The 16,920-nt window shown below is 40.4% G+C and overlaps 1 protein-coding gene across 1 annotated transcript in view; it reads right to left on the reverse strand.

Annotated features, from left to right (window-relative positions):
- The window catches only part of LOC126393829 (protein unc-13 homolog C), a 136,278-nt gene that overhangs the window by 84,597 nt on the left and 34,761 nt on the right, over window positions 1-16,920 (reverse strand). The window contains exons 7-12 of the mRNA XM_050050209.1: window positions 15,993-16,212; window positions 13,436-13,663; window positions 9,123-9,264; window positions 6,626-6,795; window positions 3,101-3,216; window positions 2,365-2,528 (exon numbers count right to left, since the gene is read on the reverse strand). Of these exons, the coding sequence (XP_049906166.1) occupies window positions 2,365-2,528; window positions 3,101-3,216; window positions 6,626-6,795; window positions 9,123-9,264; window positions 13,436-13,663; window positions 15,993-16,212 (1,040 nt within the window). The remainder of the gene's footprint in view (window positions 1-2,364; window positions 2,529-3,100; window positions 3,217-6,625; window positions 6,796-9,122; window positions 9,265-13,435; window positions 13,664-15,992; window positions 16,213-16,920) is intronic.

The following is a 16,920-nucleotide window of genomic DNA, read 5'->3' on the forward strand; positions in this document are numbered from 1 at the left end:
CCTGATGAAGCGTAATAAGCGCTGATATGAGAAACGCCAAGCTTAAACAAGGTTCAAGCCTGAAGCATTACCTCAACCTGAGAGAGCTGGTAATAAGGCCACTAACTGCTTCACTCGTCTGCACTTAAATAACCCTGCAATCTTTCATATGCTGCAATACCCTGTCACACTGACACAACAGTCTGTCACCTAGCAACAGTTTGCAGCACCAAATCAATTGTGTCAACAACACTTATATATAACACCACATATGTGTTGTTATCGGAGCAGATCCATTCCCTGCTTGTGTGGACACAACGGATGGTGGATGTTGCAGAATTCTTGAAATAGCGAGATCAAGTTCAACAGAAACCCAATGTCATGTTTTCCCTAAAGGGCCAGTAGGAAGATAAAGACAGGAGCTGCTGTCGGATGTATGAGGTTGAGTCATAATCGCTGCGATCAGAAAACTGGTAGAGAATGGGGTGTGGGATCAAACATGCCACGGTGGAGACAAATCAGAAACAGGATACTAACTGGGCCAAAAATCTGCTTGAGGAATCACTGGTCTCATTTTGCTACAGAACATCCAAAAACCCATCACAAGAATATTTTATGTTGTTAAATTTGTAACATGTTTTAGAAAATGATATCAAGACCGTAAAAAGCAAAACAATTTTTTCATCCCTGGGATGCATGCGGCCAGATTTCTGGACATGAAAGAGGAATGTGAGCTGCGCTTTTCATTCAATTTGCCAGCACAATCTGTGTGTAATTAGAAGTCTGATTTACGAAGGCAGCAGCTAATTACACAGCCAGATACTGGGACTGTCCAACAAGCGTGCTCTGAAAGGCAAGGAGAACTTAAAAGGTGCGGTGTGGTGATGCAATTTGAGATTTTAAAACAGCAGCTTAGACTGAAATCACAATGCAGTGATGCTGCAGATACTCATTAACTTATTATTACTCACTGAATTAATTACATGCAATAAAAGTCATAAGCAAACAATAGACAAGAGATTAGGGGTGTAATCCTAAACTACTACAGTATCTGTTTATTTGACAAAAATCTCTGTATTTGGATTTCTACCATAAAAGGGAAGCTCCTCTACCAAAAAATGCTTCATTCTCTTTGTTTAGCTGCCCACGAAATAAGCAAATAACATTAATGACCATGCACCTAAATATTGAATGCTTAAGTATGATTTGTATTATAGTCTGTGTAAAAACTGTGTGACTATTAAAGGGACAGTTCACCCCCAAATCAAAAATGCATATTTTTCCTCTTACCTGTAGTGCTGTTTATCAGTCTAGATTGTTTTGGTGTGAGTTGCCAAGTGTTGGAGGTATCATCCATAAAGATGTCTGCCTTTTTTCGAATATGATGGAAGCAGATGGCACTCGGCTTGTGGTGTTCAGAGCACCAAAATAATATCTGATAAGCCGAGAAGGACACTATTAATGTTTACATCTCGTGATGTCACGAGCATGAGCCTCTCATCCATTAGTAGATGTACACTTCCTTTTGTGTGGTGATTTGGCTGACAGGTGTAGTTCAGCAGAAAGAAATTAGTTCCAACATGAAACTGCTCATAACAAGGTCTGTGGATTATTTCCAGGACATTACATTGCTGTTGAGTTTTTCAAATGTATTTTTTGGCACTTTGAGCACCACAAGCTGAGGGCCACCTAGTTCAATTATATTGGAGAGAAGGCAGACATCTCTACAGCTGATATCTCCAACACTCTGCAACTCACACCAGAACAATTTAGATTGATAAATAGTGCTACAGGTACAGTAAGAGGGAAAATGCTATTTCTGATTTTGGGGTGAACTGTTGCTTTAATGATTGTGGAAAAAGAAGAGGAGGTCTGCATTCTTAGTGTACTGGAAGTTAGATACATGTAAAGTTAGAGGCACGCTGCAGATTTTTGCTGTGGTAACCATTACATCAGCACTACACAACGTAACATTGCATGACCTTGATCAATATTCAATGATTTTAATGTTTCAGGTGGTGCATTTTTGCATGCCTGTGTGTGTGTGTGTGTAGAGGAAACTGAGTGAGAGAGAGACATTTATGGATGCACAGGGTCACAGAGGATCAGAGAGACAGAGGGATAGAGGGAAACGAGACTGTTTATGTGTGTCCATGATCAATGTGACCAAGGCAGGTAGGGAGTTTTTCCAGGAGACCAGCAATTAATCAATCAAAGTTAGGAGCTCGATAGTCCTCCAAAGCTCTGATTCTGCTGAGGAGACATCTTTACTACTCCTGTTCTCCTCCTGCTCTCCTTCTCTCATCTCCTTCTCCCCTCCACTCTGCCGAATGAGACACTGACAGATTGGTGAGGTAAAAGGCCATAGATCAGGGTGGTGCTCACGTCATAGCCTGATAGATGGACTCCACTCCGTATCTCATGGCGAACTCATCCACTATCTCTTGGGACACGTCGTCAAAGTACACCTTCCACGCTTCGTCCCCTTTCACCTGCGGGATCTTCACCACCCCGCTGTTCTTCACCTCGGTCAGGTAGTGGAACAGGTTCTGTGAGTGGTGCGAGAGATAAGACAGAAGAGGTTACGGTGATGGAGCACAGTGTCACAACAGCTAACAAGTTTGCCAGCGGGAACCTTATCACAGCTGGAGACATCTTCAGCATCTTTTTAAACAATGCTCTAACTATTGTTTGTTGGAAAATCCTGTTAGTTTGCTTCCCATGCAATCACAACAGATATAATGTTTAGTTCTTCAGGGTTTGGCACCCTCCCTCTGGGTGGCGTCCTAGGTGGCCGACTACTTTGCCTAAAGGAAGATCCACCACTGAATTTGACAATGTATTGCTAGTGTGTCATGAAGACTGTGATACAAATGCAGATCTCATGGTTACTCAGATTTTATGCATATGGTGGTGTGTTCTTTATACGGCGGCAGTTTTCCGATAACTACATTTGAATAATTTGCAATACATGGCCTTGCTAACAGTACTGCAATAAATCGCAATGTTTTATTGTAACCACTATATCCTGATACATATCGTATTGTCAGACCCAAAAACAATGCTAAGAGTTGAGTAGAAACTAATTTTGCCTAATGCTGATTCACATTATGATGGTTACCTCGTGTAAACAGGTGTATTGGCCATGAGGAGGAACCACATTCTCCTCCCCTTTCATCTCCACGCTGATCTTGAGTCTGATGGCACCCGATACCGCAGACTTGTCAGTTCTTTTATCTGCAACACACAGCCAAGCTCGGTTAGCCATAACTGGAGATTCACTGAAAAGTAACTACCAATTACAAGCCACATGTTAGGAAGGTTAGCCAGCCCATGTCTACTTGAATTTACGGGCGCTTCTACAAAACAGTTAAGGCTTTGCCCACCTATTAAACTCCACAATCTCTATTTAAGATTCAACATTCAAGAACTTTATTGTCATTATGCAAGCATGACGGAATTGCAAATGTGTCCTCCTGAAATGGTGCATACTATTAAAGAGAAAAACACATACATATAGAATAAGGCACGAGTGGAAGCGATAATAAATATTCAACATTAAAAATTTAACCAGCATAAGTACAAAATATAAGCATTAAGTATATGATTATATTTAAAAGTATAATGAGTGTGCAAACAGCAGCAGCAAACAGCAGCAGCAAAGCTTAGTAAAGGTGCAGTATGACAGCTCAGTCATGTAAGTGAACTGATATGAAGTGAAGTGGCCCAATGATGGCCATGACACGTCTGAGCTCAGTAGTGAAATAGCTATTCCAAAACATACAGTGGTATCTCTGCTTTCTTTATCCTGGACAATACAGTACACTTACTATGCACTATACAGACCAGCTGAGACTGCTGATCTCTTGTTCTGTCTCTGCACAGCTTTCTAAATCGTGCATCACTACAGTGGCATTCAAACAATAGCTAATGGTGAAACAAGTGAAAGCCCTGTTAAAGATATTTGATAAAAGTTTGATTCCATTCAGTTGAATAGAAAAAGATTCAGCGCATAAGAATTGATCCTGGCCAGTGATACAATAAACAACATTATTGCCCACCGCATTAGAAATCTGTCCTTGACCACACCATAACAAAATGACATATAAAACACTAAAAGATTAAAAACTAAAGCCATTAAAGGCATCACCCAAAATATAGTAAAATAACAAACATTAATAGCATGAAATCATCTCCTCAAATACACATGAGATCATATCTATGCTCACAGCTATGCAGTTTTTTTTATGTTGTGCATGAATGCCAATTAACACACCGTCTGTACAGTATATGCACGTGCACTTTGTTTCCTGCATGCTCACATACAGCCACAAAGATGCAGGCACACACATTCCTGACAGAGCTCCAGTAATGACTCCACAGCTGCTGGGGTTCGCTGCAGACTTTAAATGGCCCCCCCTCTGTGCTCTCATATACAATTCATCTCTACTGTGTCAAACGAGGGAGATTTCCCCCTACAGTCAGTTGTTGAAGAGACAGACAAGTGAAAAATAATAACGTGACAAAGCGCTGTAAACGCAAAAGCCCAGATTGAAGAGGAGCTGAAGAGGCTTAGAGACGAGAGCAGCTGGAGGGGTGGACACCCACACCAGCAAAGGCCTGTTTAAACATTCATTGTGGACATTTAAAAAGGCACAGAGCAGCAGCAGTGGTCAGGGGTCAAAATTACCACAAATTGCTTCCTTTTAGTGAGAGAGGCAAACAAAGACAGCACCCGCCAGTCATAATACTTCAACAAAAGTGGGAGCTCTCATTATGCTGCCATTCAACCTCGTGCAACATAGAGAAACCAGTGATGTATGAGAGCGGGAACAGATAAAGACCCTGCATCAACAGCATCGGTAAACTGAACCACAGGTCTCTGTGGCTTCTCAGTACATGGATAGCAATGTTGATCTCAACTGGACCACTCTCTATCTGACCATACATCTATCCTCACATCCTGTTCAATGGTTACAGTGTAACAGGAATTTGTAGAGGAAGACATTAAGAGTTTACATGAGCATGTATATGTTCATGGTATATAAACCTTGTCAAGTGTGTCGTAATCATAACAATGATAACTTGAGATGGTCAACACAACACATTTTTTGGTACCAATCCTAAAATGTTCATGACACAGAAAACAGAGAATGTCGAGAAGGGCTGCAACAATTAGCTGATGAGTCAACTCAATCAACAGAAAATTAATGGATTATAGAAAACATTCTCTGGTTCCAGCATCTCAAATGTGATAATTTGGTGTTTTGTCAGACAAAACCAGCAAATTGCAGACATTACTGTGGCCTCTGAGAATCTGTGAGTGCAATTTATTTTTCTTTTAATCATAGTTTTTGCCAGTCTAAGACTGTTTTTTATTTAGGCAAAGCTTTTGTGTGGCTGCTTGCACTCACATATTAACGCTGTAGCTTGCAACTTTTATAAAAAAGAAAAAAAGTTTCTGTCATATTTGCTGAAACTGTCATTATACCCTGACAAGAGAACATGAGACAGATAATCAGTGAAAAAAAATCATGTTCCACTGCCTCCTCCTACCACTCCTAATGGCATTTGCAAGAATCCACTATAATGGAACAGTAACAAGCAACCGGATTTGAGGAGTCTTTAACGCTGCTGTCAATCACTGCTCGTGAACTGAGGTCAAACTGTCAAACTAGGCAGCACTGATCAAATATGAATCATAATTATATTATTGCATTGCCTAATTTTTACCTAAAATGTTTTCAGAAACACATTTAAGTGTACTGTTTAGCTGTAAAATGAGAAAATTTGTGACCCAGCTGCCATGTTGAATACAGCCGAGCCAAATCCAAACACCGCCAACTGGCCGGAGCAAAAGTTCTCATTTTACAGCTAAAAAGTACACTAAAGTATGTTGCTGTGAATGTGAGGCAAGAAATAGGCCATGCAGTAACACAATGTAAAGCAGGTTTCTCTCTCATGCCTTATCTATAAACTTACTAGTTTTTAAATTAATTATCAAAGGGCTGTGGGTGAAGTGAGAGCACAGAGACAGATTCTCTGTGTAACTTGATCCACTTTATTAAATATCTCACTCCGCCGAACTTAATAACTCTTATTACCTGCACGCAAGGTGTGCGCTATTAAATAGTACCAAATTTAATGTAACAAGCAAAATAAAATATGTAAACAATATATGAATGTAGTTAATATTAAATTATGTAGATGCAAAATAAACAGAGAAAACCAATCGTGATTCATATTCGATCAGCGCTGCCTAGTTTGACAATTTGACCACAGTTCATGAACAGTGATTGCCATGATTGGCAGCAGTTTCAGAGACTCCTCGACACTGATTGGTTGATTCCATTTGTTCAGTTGTTTTCTTGTAAATGCCATTAGGAGCACTAGGAGGAGGCAGAGGAACATAATTATCTGTTTCAGATACAGATGTGTGGATGTAGTGACAGTTTCAGCAAATATGACAAAGTTTTTGTCTTTTAATAAAAGTGTGAAAGTTTGTCTACTGTTGTAAAATGGATTATTTTCAGTATAAATCCCAAAACTCAGGTATCACATCTGTGTTGTACTGTATTAAAAAATCAATATTCTCAAAATATCACATAAAGTTAACATTTGGACTGACAGCTTATGAGTAACATACCTAGATTGTACCAAACGTCCATCTCTCCACTGAGAGTGCGAACCTCAATGATGGTCTGTCCCAGGAAATCATCCGACTCGCGCTTGAAATGCTGCTTCACCCGTGATTTGATGTCATCATCCTCATCCCACACACGCACCTTGATGCGGTCAGTGGCGTTGTGACATTCACTGCAATGTGGAAGATGATTATGCCAGGTCAAAACAATCACAACAACATAAACAAGAGCAACAGCCTGTTCACTGACAGCTCATCATGTTGGGGTACTTAGTGGAGCAGAATGACACTCAAACACACAATTCAAGCATAAATACAAGCTGAGGAAGCACCCTGACCCTTTTCTAAGTAACATATGGAGAACAATTCTTGCCTCGATTCAAATGAGAGAATGTGTGTGTCTGTGTAGGCACATGGGTGTGTATGAGTGATTGTGTGATGTGGGGAAGGGCTCTCTGCCTGGAAGGAGGAATTACCCCAAGACATCACATGACCTTTTCACAGCATCTCTATATTTTTACTCCTGATGCATGTTAATGTCACCAGAGAGGGGCTGGATGACTGTATAGCATTCAAAGCAAAGATTATTTATTCGTGAATGCTTTATATCCATCTCTGTGCATCAGTGCAGCTGACAGACTTTTCACAATAATGACTCTGCTAAATAGAACAGAGGTGGCCAAAGCACTTAGCTTCAGATGGGGTCAGACTGTTCGGCTCTGGAATTAAAACCGACAGATTACATTTTGTTCTAATGACATCTTGGGTGCTACAGCCAGAGAAACAGTATCTGCAGTATTTTTTTTTTTTAACTAATCCCTTTCCGGGGGAAGCACTGGCTGCTGCTGCTGCTGCTCCACTAGTCCGGGACTTTGCTCTCTGCCAAGCACACAGTAATGTATCGCTCTATTAATCTACATCCCTGTAGTAATGGGGAAGAGTTTTATTACAGCCATCACTGGAGTCTCATTACAGGTGTGGAGCCTTGTTTGTAACTGGCATAGGACATGCACACAGACATTAAGAACATCTCATGTCATACCCTCACTGATCCTTTAACAGATGGACAAACGAATACAGAGAATTATAAATAAATGGACAATGCAAAGGAGTGCCTGATACCTAATGTGTTGGGGCAAGACCTGGCTCTAACTGACCCTTCGCTAAGTCCCGCCCCCAGAGGCAGACTGGCCAATCATAATATAGCATTGGTCTGGCTCAGACCAGGGTCCGACAATAACACAGCTGTACTCCATTGACTCTAATGCAATCGTTTCAGATTTCCTTCATTTCCAGTCTGGTTTTGTGGATTTGGAGCTAAATGTTGTGCCTGGGGCACGTCGTGTATTAATGATACTCGTTACCTGGAGAGGTTGGAAAAAGATATACCTTTCTTCCCTGTTCCAAAACCAAAATCAGACCCTTAAAAGTGTAGGGTTAGCTAGCTAGCTACTGAAGATATAGCCTACTGAATGTATACACACCCACCCTGCTGTACAGGAATCAGTGAAGGGAAACAGGGAAACTTTGCTGATATTCAATCAGCTGTGTGTCATGGCACTGTGCACAGATGAACTGATCTGATGCAGGTAGCCTGATGGAAATCTGATGCTCAAAATGTAACAAAACAACCACTAAGAATTATCTCTGGCAAATACTATTTTGCACCCAGGTCTAGATGGAGCACTACAGCTCTTAAGAGAAAATTACATGTTCCTTTTCAAGCTGATTCTTACTTTCAAAGTGCTGGCAGCACAGATCAACAAAGACAGCTTTAGTTATTGGGGTAAGCATTGCGAGCCTTGAACGGGGTTCTCAAACGCTCTAATTTTTCGTGTTTTTGAAACTACTTATTTGGGGGTCAAATAAATGTTTAAAGCAGTCTCTTCGAAACTCGCTTACAATCATTCATTACATTGCCACTCTAGTTCCTGTTAGATTTGCAGGATGATCTATCGACTGAGACAGTTTTACTTGCAGCTGTGTAAGGGGTAAAAAAAAACGAGTATAACAACAAAACTGAGGCAGAGAGAAAACTAGTAGATTTATTGGCTATATCCCTGTTGCTGTTTCATGCCTATATGGACCAAGGAGAATAGCCTGTGCTTTAAACAAAGAGACAGACGGTTGGTCAGCACAATGAGAAGTCACAAACTACTAAAAGCAGTAAAGCACAAAAGTATTTATTTTGTTGTTGAAACAACAGGGTTAAGACCTGGGCTGTCTGTGCTGATGGATGCCATCGTAAAGCTGTTTTTAGCAGAGTCTGCATCTCCAAAATCTCTGCAGTGCAGCTGGAGTGTAACATACTGTATCATAACTGATAGTAATTTCCCGAGCTATTAAGTCAGAGCCAGTAATAAAAGGGAAAAAAAAAAAAAAAAAAAGAGTTGTCTTGTACGTATTTACTAATGCCTTGAGATTCCCTTGGAGAGATGATTCTTAATCTTAGCAGAGATTATCTGGCCAGATAGAGGTCAAATTATTAGAGAGCACTCACAAGTAGAACTTCTCATCCCAGACCGGGTTGAGGTTGCCGAAGATGGTCTTCGTCCTGCGTTTGGTCTTGCCCACCTGGACGGTGACGTAAGGGTCACTGGAGCCAGTTTTATCCTTGGCCTGTAAGCCCTGTGCACTCATGACTGGAGACAAGAGGGGTTGGAAAAAAGTCAAGAATCATGTAACAACCACAAGCAACATATCTGACTATCTGCAGTTTTCTTTTCATGGATAGAAGGTTACTTTTCTTGGACTTAACTGCGACCTTACTGATCTATGACTCAGTTCTCTGTGGCATATTATTTTGGAAGTCAAAAACAGGAAGCATGCCTGGTGGGTGAGGTTTTACAGCAGTCTCTCAATCCCAGCCATGAATCGACCTCTATATTTTATTTTAGTGCTTACCAGTCAGTTGCCGGAATTTTATTTATTTGATTTTATGGTGTCAACTGAGGAATCAAGGCTTAGTTACTGCCTCCACTGCCTGCAACAACTTTGTAGACGTGCCAAAAGCTGAGGCAACTAAGCAGCTCTTTGATTCATTGACAGCAGCCATTATTCATCTCTTTGTGTATATGTGAAGTGTTAAGTATATCTATGATTGATCTATTCCTACATCCAAGATATAGGTAGACTCTATCCTGTGTGTTGGCCCACTGCTACTACATGTCTGTGCTGAGCTAACACTAATGTTCAGGGTCTTACTTCCACACACACACACACACACACACACACACACACACACACACACACACACACACACAGGAAGGTGCAGAGCAGCAGAGACAGTAGTATTTCACAGCGCCATAAAAGGGAAAAAGGACACTGGGGCATTAAATATGCATAAGTGACAGTCTAAATAATTCAGGGTACGTATATATCCCTCAGCTCAATGCTGACAAGAGCTGGTGGGAAGGATATAGAGGCTTGAAGAGTCATGGCCTGCTTGCTCCAGGAGGACTGAAAATCAAATGCCTCGTAGACAGCAACACACAAATCGAGGTGTCAGTATGTTTCAAGTTTAGGGCTTATGGGATCATCAAACGGCATCTCTCTGAGACCGACAATATGACAATCATGTCTGACTGGCCAGATGTGCAGAGGTGAGAAAGTAAGCACACAGTTACCCTCCTTTGTCATAATTCGTATGTACAAATGTGCAACAACATGAATCCCTTTGATGAAAATTGTTAATAAGATTATCCATCTCTAAACCCCTCTATGTGAAGGCTGGTTTTTTGCCCCGCCCTCAAGTGTGGCTTCATTTTGTGCACCCATGCCTTAAATAGAGTGAACTGGAAGCACTGTTGGGCTTTGATTTATCCACTGAATCTGCTTATCAAATTTTTTTTGAATCCTTCATTGTCGTTTTAGGATGTATATTGTTTTTTCACACTGCCAGAACACATGCTGAAAAAGGGCGCTTTGCCCGAACTGTCCATGTGACGATATTAAAGTTAAACTGGAGTGCTGTCTTAGTGTTTACTCGTTCAGGTCTTCACACTTTTATGTAACAAAGGTTGGGAATAACTTTCAAAGAACTGAAACCAAGTTTACATTGCAGGCTCTTATAAATAGAGTATATAGTATATGAGTAAAACGTTTATAAAGAAGATTTCTAGCCTAACCCTAGAGAAGAGTTACAAAGGGGACACACCCAGATTAGGGCTGGGTGATCTGGAGAAAATTAAACATCACAATATTTTCAACCAAATACCTCAATATTGAGATGATAATAGGTTTGACTAATATTAACAAAAAGAGATTTTTGATAAATTATCATCAGTAATGAGGATATAATGCAGGTAAAGGAAAACAACAGAACAGCTAGTTTGGGAAGTCGAGAAAATATCATCACTTTACTGTAATGCAGCCTTTAAATACAGGTAGAGACAATGCTTACGATATCCAAAATCTACGAAGATGTCTGGTCTCATATTACCCTATTGATATAATATTGGTGTACTATTGCCAAGCTCTGTTGTGTGCTGGCGTTATGTGCAATATACGAATGGCTGTTATGTGTAGTATGTTTTTTTTTTAATGTTTTTATGGTGCATGCTTCATTTCTTCTGGACTGTTTTTGTCAGGCAACAAAACTTGTGCAGCTCCTGAGTCCAAAATGAATTTCCCTACGGAGACAATGAAGTGTATTGTATCGAACCGCACCACATCGTACCATACCGTATTGTATCGTATCGTATCGTATCATATCGTATAGCCCAGATGCATAAACACTGTGCTTGTGGTATAAGGAATGGTTACTTAACAGAGGAAAGGAGTGTGTTTTCCTATTCAATACACTGACCTCCGTTGCGTTTGAGCAAGGCTTTCAAAAAAACAAATAATATAATTGTTCTGAGACAATTTAAGTCAAGGAAAATATTATGCCATATGCAGTAATGCATTACACTCACACTTCTTTCTGCATGTTTGTTTGATGATGATGTGATCAGAGCATCTGCAGGTACAGTAGAAGGTTTGGTGATCACCAGAGATGTTCTAATTAGCACTTTATAGTATTTCTGATCAAGGTTTATATTCACTGCCAGACCTCGTAGCGTGCACATTAGCCAGAAACAGAATACCTCATGGTCGCTGTGAAAGTGCTGCAGAGTCAATGCCAGTCAGTATTTATCTAATGAATGACAAACAACAACTCAATAACTATATTTTAAAATGGGACGTTCAATAAGCCCCTGGGAAATTGACCGAGGCAACGCTGGCGCTTTTCAGCATCTCTCTCACTCCTTTTTTCTTCTCGTCTCCCCATCTTACAGTCCTCTTTTACGCTATTCCCATCGTCTCTGCCTCCCTCTCTATTTGTCTCCCTCCCTCTCTGTTTCTTTTTCCCTCCAGTGTATTGACACTGCGAGAAATGCAAGGTGAGCAATAAATGAGCTGGGCCTGGCACTGTTACCACAGAGATGGATTGAAGTCTGAGGGTTGAGGTTGCAAAGCTAACTTCCTGACCTTCTCTCTGCCAGTTAACTAGGAATAAAATGAAACACAGTGATTAAGTCGCAGTATACTAATAATGAAGTGGTGAAATAAAAGAAGAGCCTTGTAATCCTCAAGGATGATGATTCTTTTTTAGGTTTATGGTTTTCAGAAAAAAGGGATAAACAGGTTATGTAATCAAAAAGGGTGTAAAAAAACAGTGCTGGAAATTAGATTCAAATATGGACATGGGATTCAGTTCTATTCCCTTTGACTGAGAGGATTGGTACACAAAGGCAACAGAGGTTAGGTAAGAAAAGAAGGAACACCTATTAATTTTACATTTTAGAAACTGTAGAGTCTAAGTCATTAAATGCACCTAACCCAAGGAAGTGATACTGCCTCCAAAAAAAGAGCAAAATATATGCATGATAAAAAAACACCCAAAATCATTTCTTCACATATGATGTAAAGTGCTGTACTGTCAAACTGCACTCAGGGGCATGACATTTTGATTGGCATCTCTGAGAGCGCATGAATTGGAGCTGTGGGGGGGTTTATTTCCAAAGTACACCGTACGAACCAGCACGCCACCGAGCTCAAAAAAGACATAAAGATCTCTGTCAGTCGCAGCAAGTACCCCTCCGCTATAATATTAAGTCACTATTGCTTCTTTATTACTGCCTCTCAGATGCTTAGTATTTACGGTGCCACCGTTTAACATTTGGCAAGCATTGTTGCAACCTGATAAGCTCTCCCACTGCTCAACTTGTATCTTGTTTTCATTACAGCTGCATGTCACGGACTGAGCTCCTGTTCAAAATTCATGTGTTATTAAACTATGTCATTGTCTGGGTACATGAGTAGAGTGGAGCAGGAGTAAATGAGCCTAACAATTTGTGTCTCTGCATGATGACCAAAATATCATCAATTACTGTCCACAAAACAGTGATGCATTAGTAACCTTCACAATATTATCAACTAATGTCGTCTCCCCAAAATACCTAATCAATTTTTATTTCTATTTATTATTAAATATGCAGTGCTGATTGAGGTTCAGTGTCAGAGGTTAATGACCAGGAGCTTGGGGTTAATTAGAAGTTAATACTAATTAGAATAACAGTGTTTGTCATTTGAGGTGAGCCTGACGTGTAATAGAATTTTTGTTGATTGTTGAGCAAAGGGCTATGGGTCATGGACCAAAGGTCAAGAGTCACCTGCGGCAGCATGGGGACATTACCAGTTCCAAAGCATTCATTGCCGTTCAGTTGATTGGTGGTTAATGGGTAAATGAAAGCTAATCAAAACTATATCATAACTGACAGATTGATTGATGAATGAACTTTGTGGTATAATAACAGGAACCAGGCTAACCTGTGATGCTGATTTTGGCAGACCACTTGGAGGTCCCATCCAAAACAGCCTGCTTGGCTGTCTTCAGATGGCTGGTGAAGTCTTCTTTGGAGACGTGGAACATCTCCTGGATCACCTCAAACACCTCGGGACTGTTCTTCTCTCTTATCTTCATGCGCTCCTTCATAGCCATGATGATATTCTGGGTCTTGTCCTCCGCCCCGTGCTTGGAGCTCTTCTCCACCGCCCCTGAAACAAGCCGAGAGTTAAAGCGTGTTTAATCTCGGTAGTCTGTATATTTAATACCGAGGCATTGGTAGAAAAGCAGTGACAGGCTATCTATATTATTATCATCATTATTATTATTATTATATTCACCACTTTCCTTCCAGTCTTATTTCTTTTAACAACTAAGTTTGACTAATTTTCTTTTCTTTTAAATACTGCCAGAGTGTCCACTATTGTTATACCATCCAGAAACCTATCTAATATGAGACAGTAGGCAAATCAGATTTGTTTCACAAATCAAATCTTAAAGACAGGCTGTCTTTAAAGTGATCAAATTGGATTTGTGTGTCCAGACAGCACCAGCCTATCTGAATGAGTTGCTGTGGTAACAACGTGGCATCTTTAATGACGAAACTACGCTGTGACATGGATATCCAGTGTGGAAGCATAAGAAATGGAGGCTAACAACAACTGTTTAACACAGAAAAAATGTTTAAATAATCACAAAAACATTCAGTGTCGGATTTATCATTACTGATTTATTTTACAAAGTCTCCAAAATGACACTGCAGTTTAAGGTTAGATTACAAAGCTTCTGAAAAGGACGCAATCGCACTGGAGCCCTCATTGTAACTGCATAAAGGTAAGCATTAAATAAGTAAGACTCTCTCATGAGGCATTCCAGAGACATCTGATGTTAGTAACATTATGTCGTATACGACATCATCAGCCCCAGAGTTACCCTCTTTGCAGTGAGACAAACTCATGCACACGGCTCAGCTGGAAAAGCTTTGCATCAGTGATACACAAACAACATTTTGAAATCATATTTCGAACCACCTCTAAATGTGGTGTGGATCTGATTTGCAAAAATTGCATCTCATGTGTCCAGACTTTCTAAAATCAATCTGGATATGCCAAAAAACAGATATGGGCTGGCAGTCTGAACAAGGTCTTTGAATCTGACTGTGTGTGTGTGGAGGATGGGAAATTATAAATTCACACTTTAATGTTGGTGTTAATGTGTGTGTATGCAAATGTCTGTCTGCAAGACAAAAGAGCGAGAACATGTGACAGGTAATTATCTGTATCTGATCTCAGCATTGTGTACCCAGAGTGTGTTCATGAGTGCAGATTAAAATGTGATAAAGATGAATCACAGTTTGAACTGTAAAACATTGTTATGCTCTTAGAAAAGGGTTAGAAACACTGAGTTTTATATCGGCCAGGGTGCAGATAATCCACTTAGAGTGTGTGAGGATTGCCTGGAGGATGATCCTGAAGCCTGTGTGTCACATTGTCGCTATTTGACTACATGGTAACAGCAGGAGTGTGCATGATTGGAAAAGCTGATTGGAGACTGTATTGACTGCCTGTAAGCAGCGGAAATGCACAATGTCATTTATAGTGATAAGTGCAAGGAGATATGTAATATGTATTAGACAAATCCCCCTAACAGCACTCACGTGTTCTGTGGGACTTACAGTATAGTGCTGTGCTGCTATTTATAGAAATGTGGAAGATGAAGTAAAAAGATTCTCATACTGGCCAAGTTGTTAGATTTAACCAGTTTTAACAATGATTTAGCAATTGGTTGATTATTAGCCAGCAGTGCAAATAAAAACTGAACTGTAAAATCAGTCACATAAGCATGTAACAAAATGTCAGTGAAGATTCTCAGTCATCCAGGTCATGGTAATCTTACGTGCTACAGTATATCGTAGGCAACTCACTTCTTCGGGTCTGAGCTGAAGAAGCCTCTTGGATAAGAGGTGAAATGTTTTCATGAAACTCAAGCAAGTCCAGTTGCCTACGATATAGCACTTAAGAAAAGCATAACAAAATATGAGGATAGCTTATATTGAATGTATTTCTATATCCTGTCGTTGAAGGAGCAGTGTGTAAAACTGAGGGGGATTAAAGTGGCATCTAGCAGTGAGGGTTGCAGATTACAACCAACTGAAACAAGATTTTACCAGGAGCCCAATTATCTGCAGAGGTCTTTTACTCTCCAAAACAAATGGACCTGGTGATTTAAGCCTGTAAAAAAAAAACTGCATAAAGCAGTTTCACGAAGAAAAAATCTGTTTTTCCAACACTGCTCATCACAGAGGGGCTGCTAACTCCTGCGGCCAATTTGAAAACAGGAATAGCCCTATCAAGAGCCAGTGTTTGGTTTGTCTATCCTGGGCTACTGTAGAAACACAGCAGTGCCACATGGTGCTGCATTGACGAGGACTCGCTCTCTATGTGGATATAAACAGCTCATTCTAATGTAACAAAAACACACACACACAGAACCATACAGCACTGGCAAAGGTCAGTACAGTGGGATGAAGCACGTCCTTACTTTGTAAACAATCTGCGTTGAGCAGGTCCTGGCACTTCTCGTGGCATTTAACTCCACACTCTGAGCAGCGCATGCCCTGACGGGCGATGCCCCACAGCAGCCCCTCACACTCATGGCAGTAGGTGGGTGCAGTTGCCGTCCACACCTCGAAGTTATGGGGTGTTGTGGATGAAATAGGGTATATCAAGGCCTGGAGAGTCTTCTTGAAGACATGTAGTTTCTGAAAAGAAAGCAAGGGCATTGAGAAAGTGTAAGAAATAATAAGGCACGGAGAGAATGATAGACAGAGACAAAATATGGGGGTGTGAGAAACACTGGAGGTACGGCTGACTCATGGCACCATGAGCTAGAGAAAATAACAAACCTAACAATATTAAAAGTTAATAAAAAACAAGTTTGTACTTAAATTGCTTTTCAGAAATGTTCGATACGTCTTGAGATCATTTGGGGGACCACAATAGCCTGATGTAATCATATAAAGTTTTTGCCAAAGTTTTGAAGTTCAACAAAAACAGCTTCAATTGACTTAATTTAAATTGATGTGCCGTCTGACTTAGATGAAATTTACAATACACTTCTGTATTACAGAAGTCCTGGCAATTATATAAGTTGGCTAAACCGCAGCTATCATTTATCGGTACTGCAGCATTCATCAACCTCTTTTGTTCGAGTAGCAATCCAGCACATTCCATTACTCGAGAAGATAACACATAGGAGGCTTTGTTGATCCTTTTCTGATTACCTTATCATCAATAGAGAGGTCAGCCATATGAGAGTAAATCAGCCCAACATCTCATTAAGCTTAGATTAACAGCATCCTTAGCCCACAGGCTTTGTTCACATTGAGTGGTTTACTGACTAAAGCTCCTACAGACCAAATACTAAAGTCTACTAGAGGCCTGTCTAGACTGATTGCTGTGTAACAGAA

This window comes from Epinephelus moara, chromosome 1 (genome assembly GCF_006386435.1).
Source record: "Epinephelus moara isolate mb chromosome 1, YSFRI_EMoa_1.0, whole genome shotgun sequence".
In the NCBI taxonomy this organism is placed as follows: Eukaryota; Metazoa; Chordata; class Actinopteri; order Perciformes; family Serranidae; genus Epinephelus; species Epinephelus moara.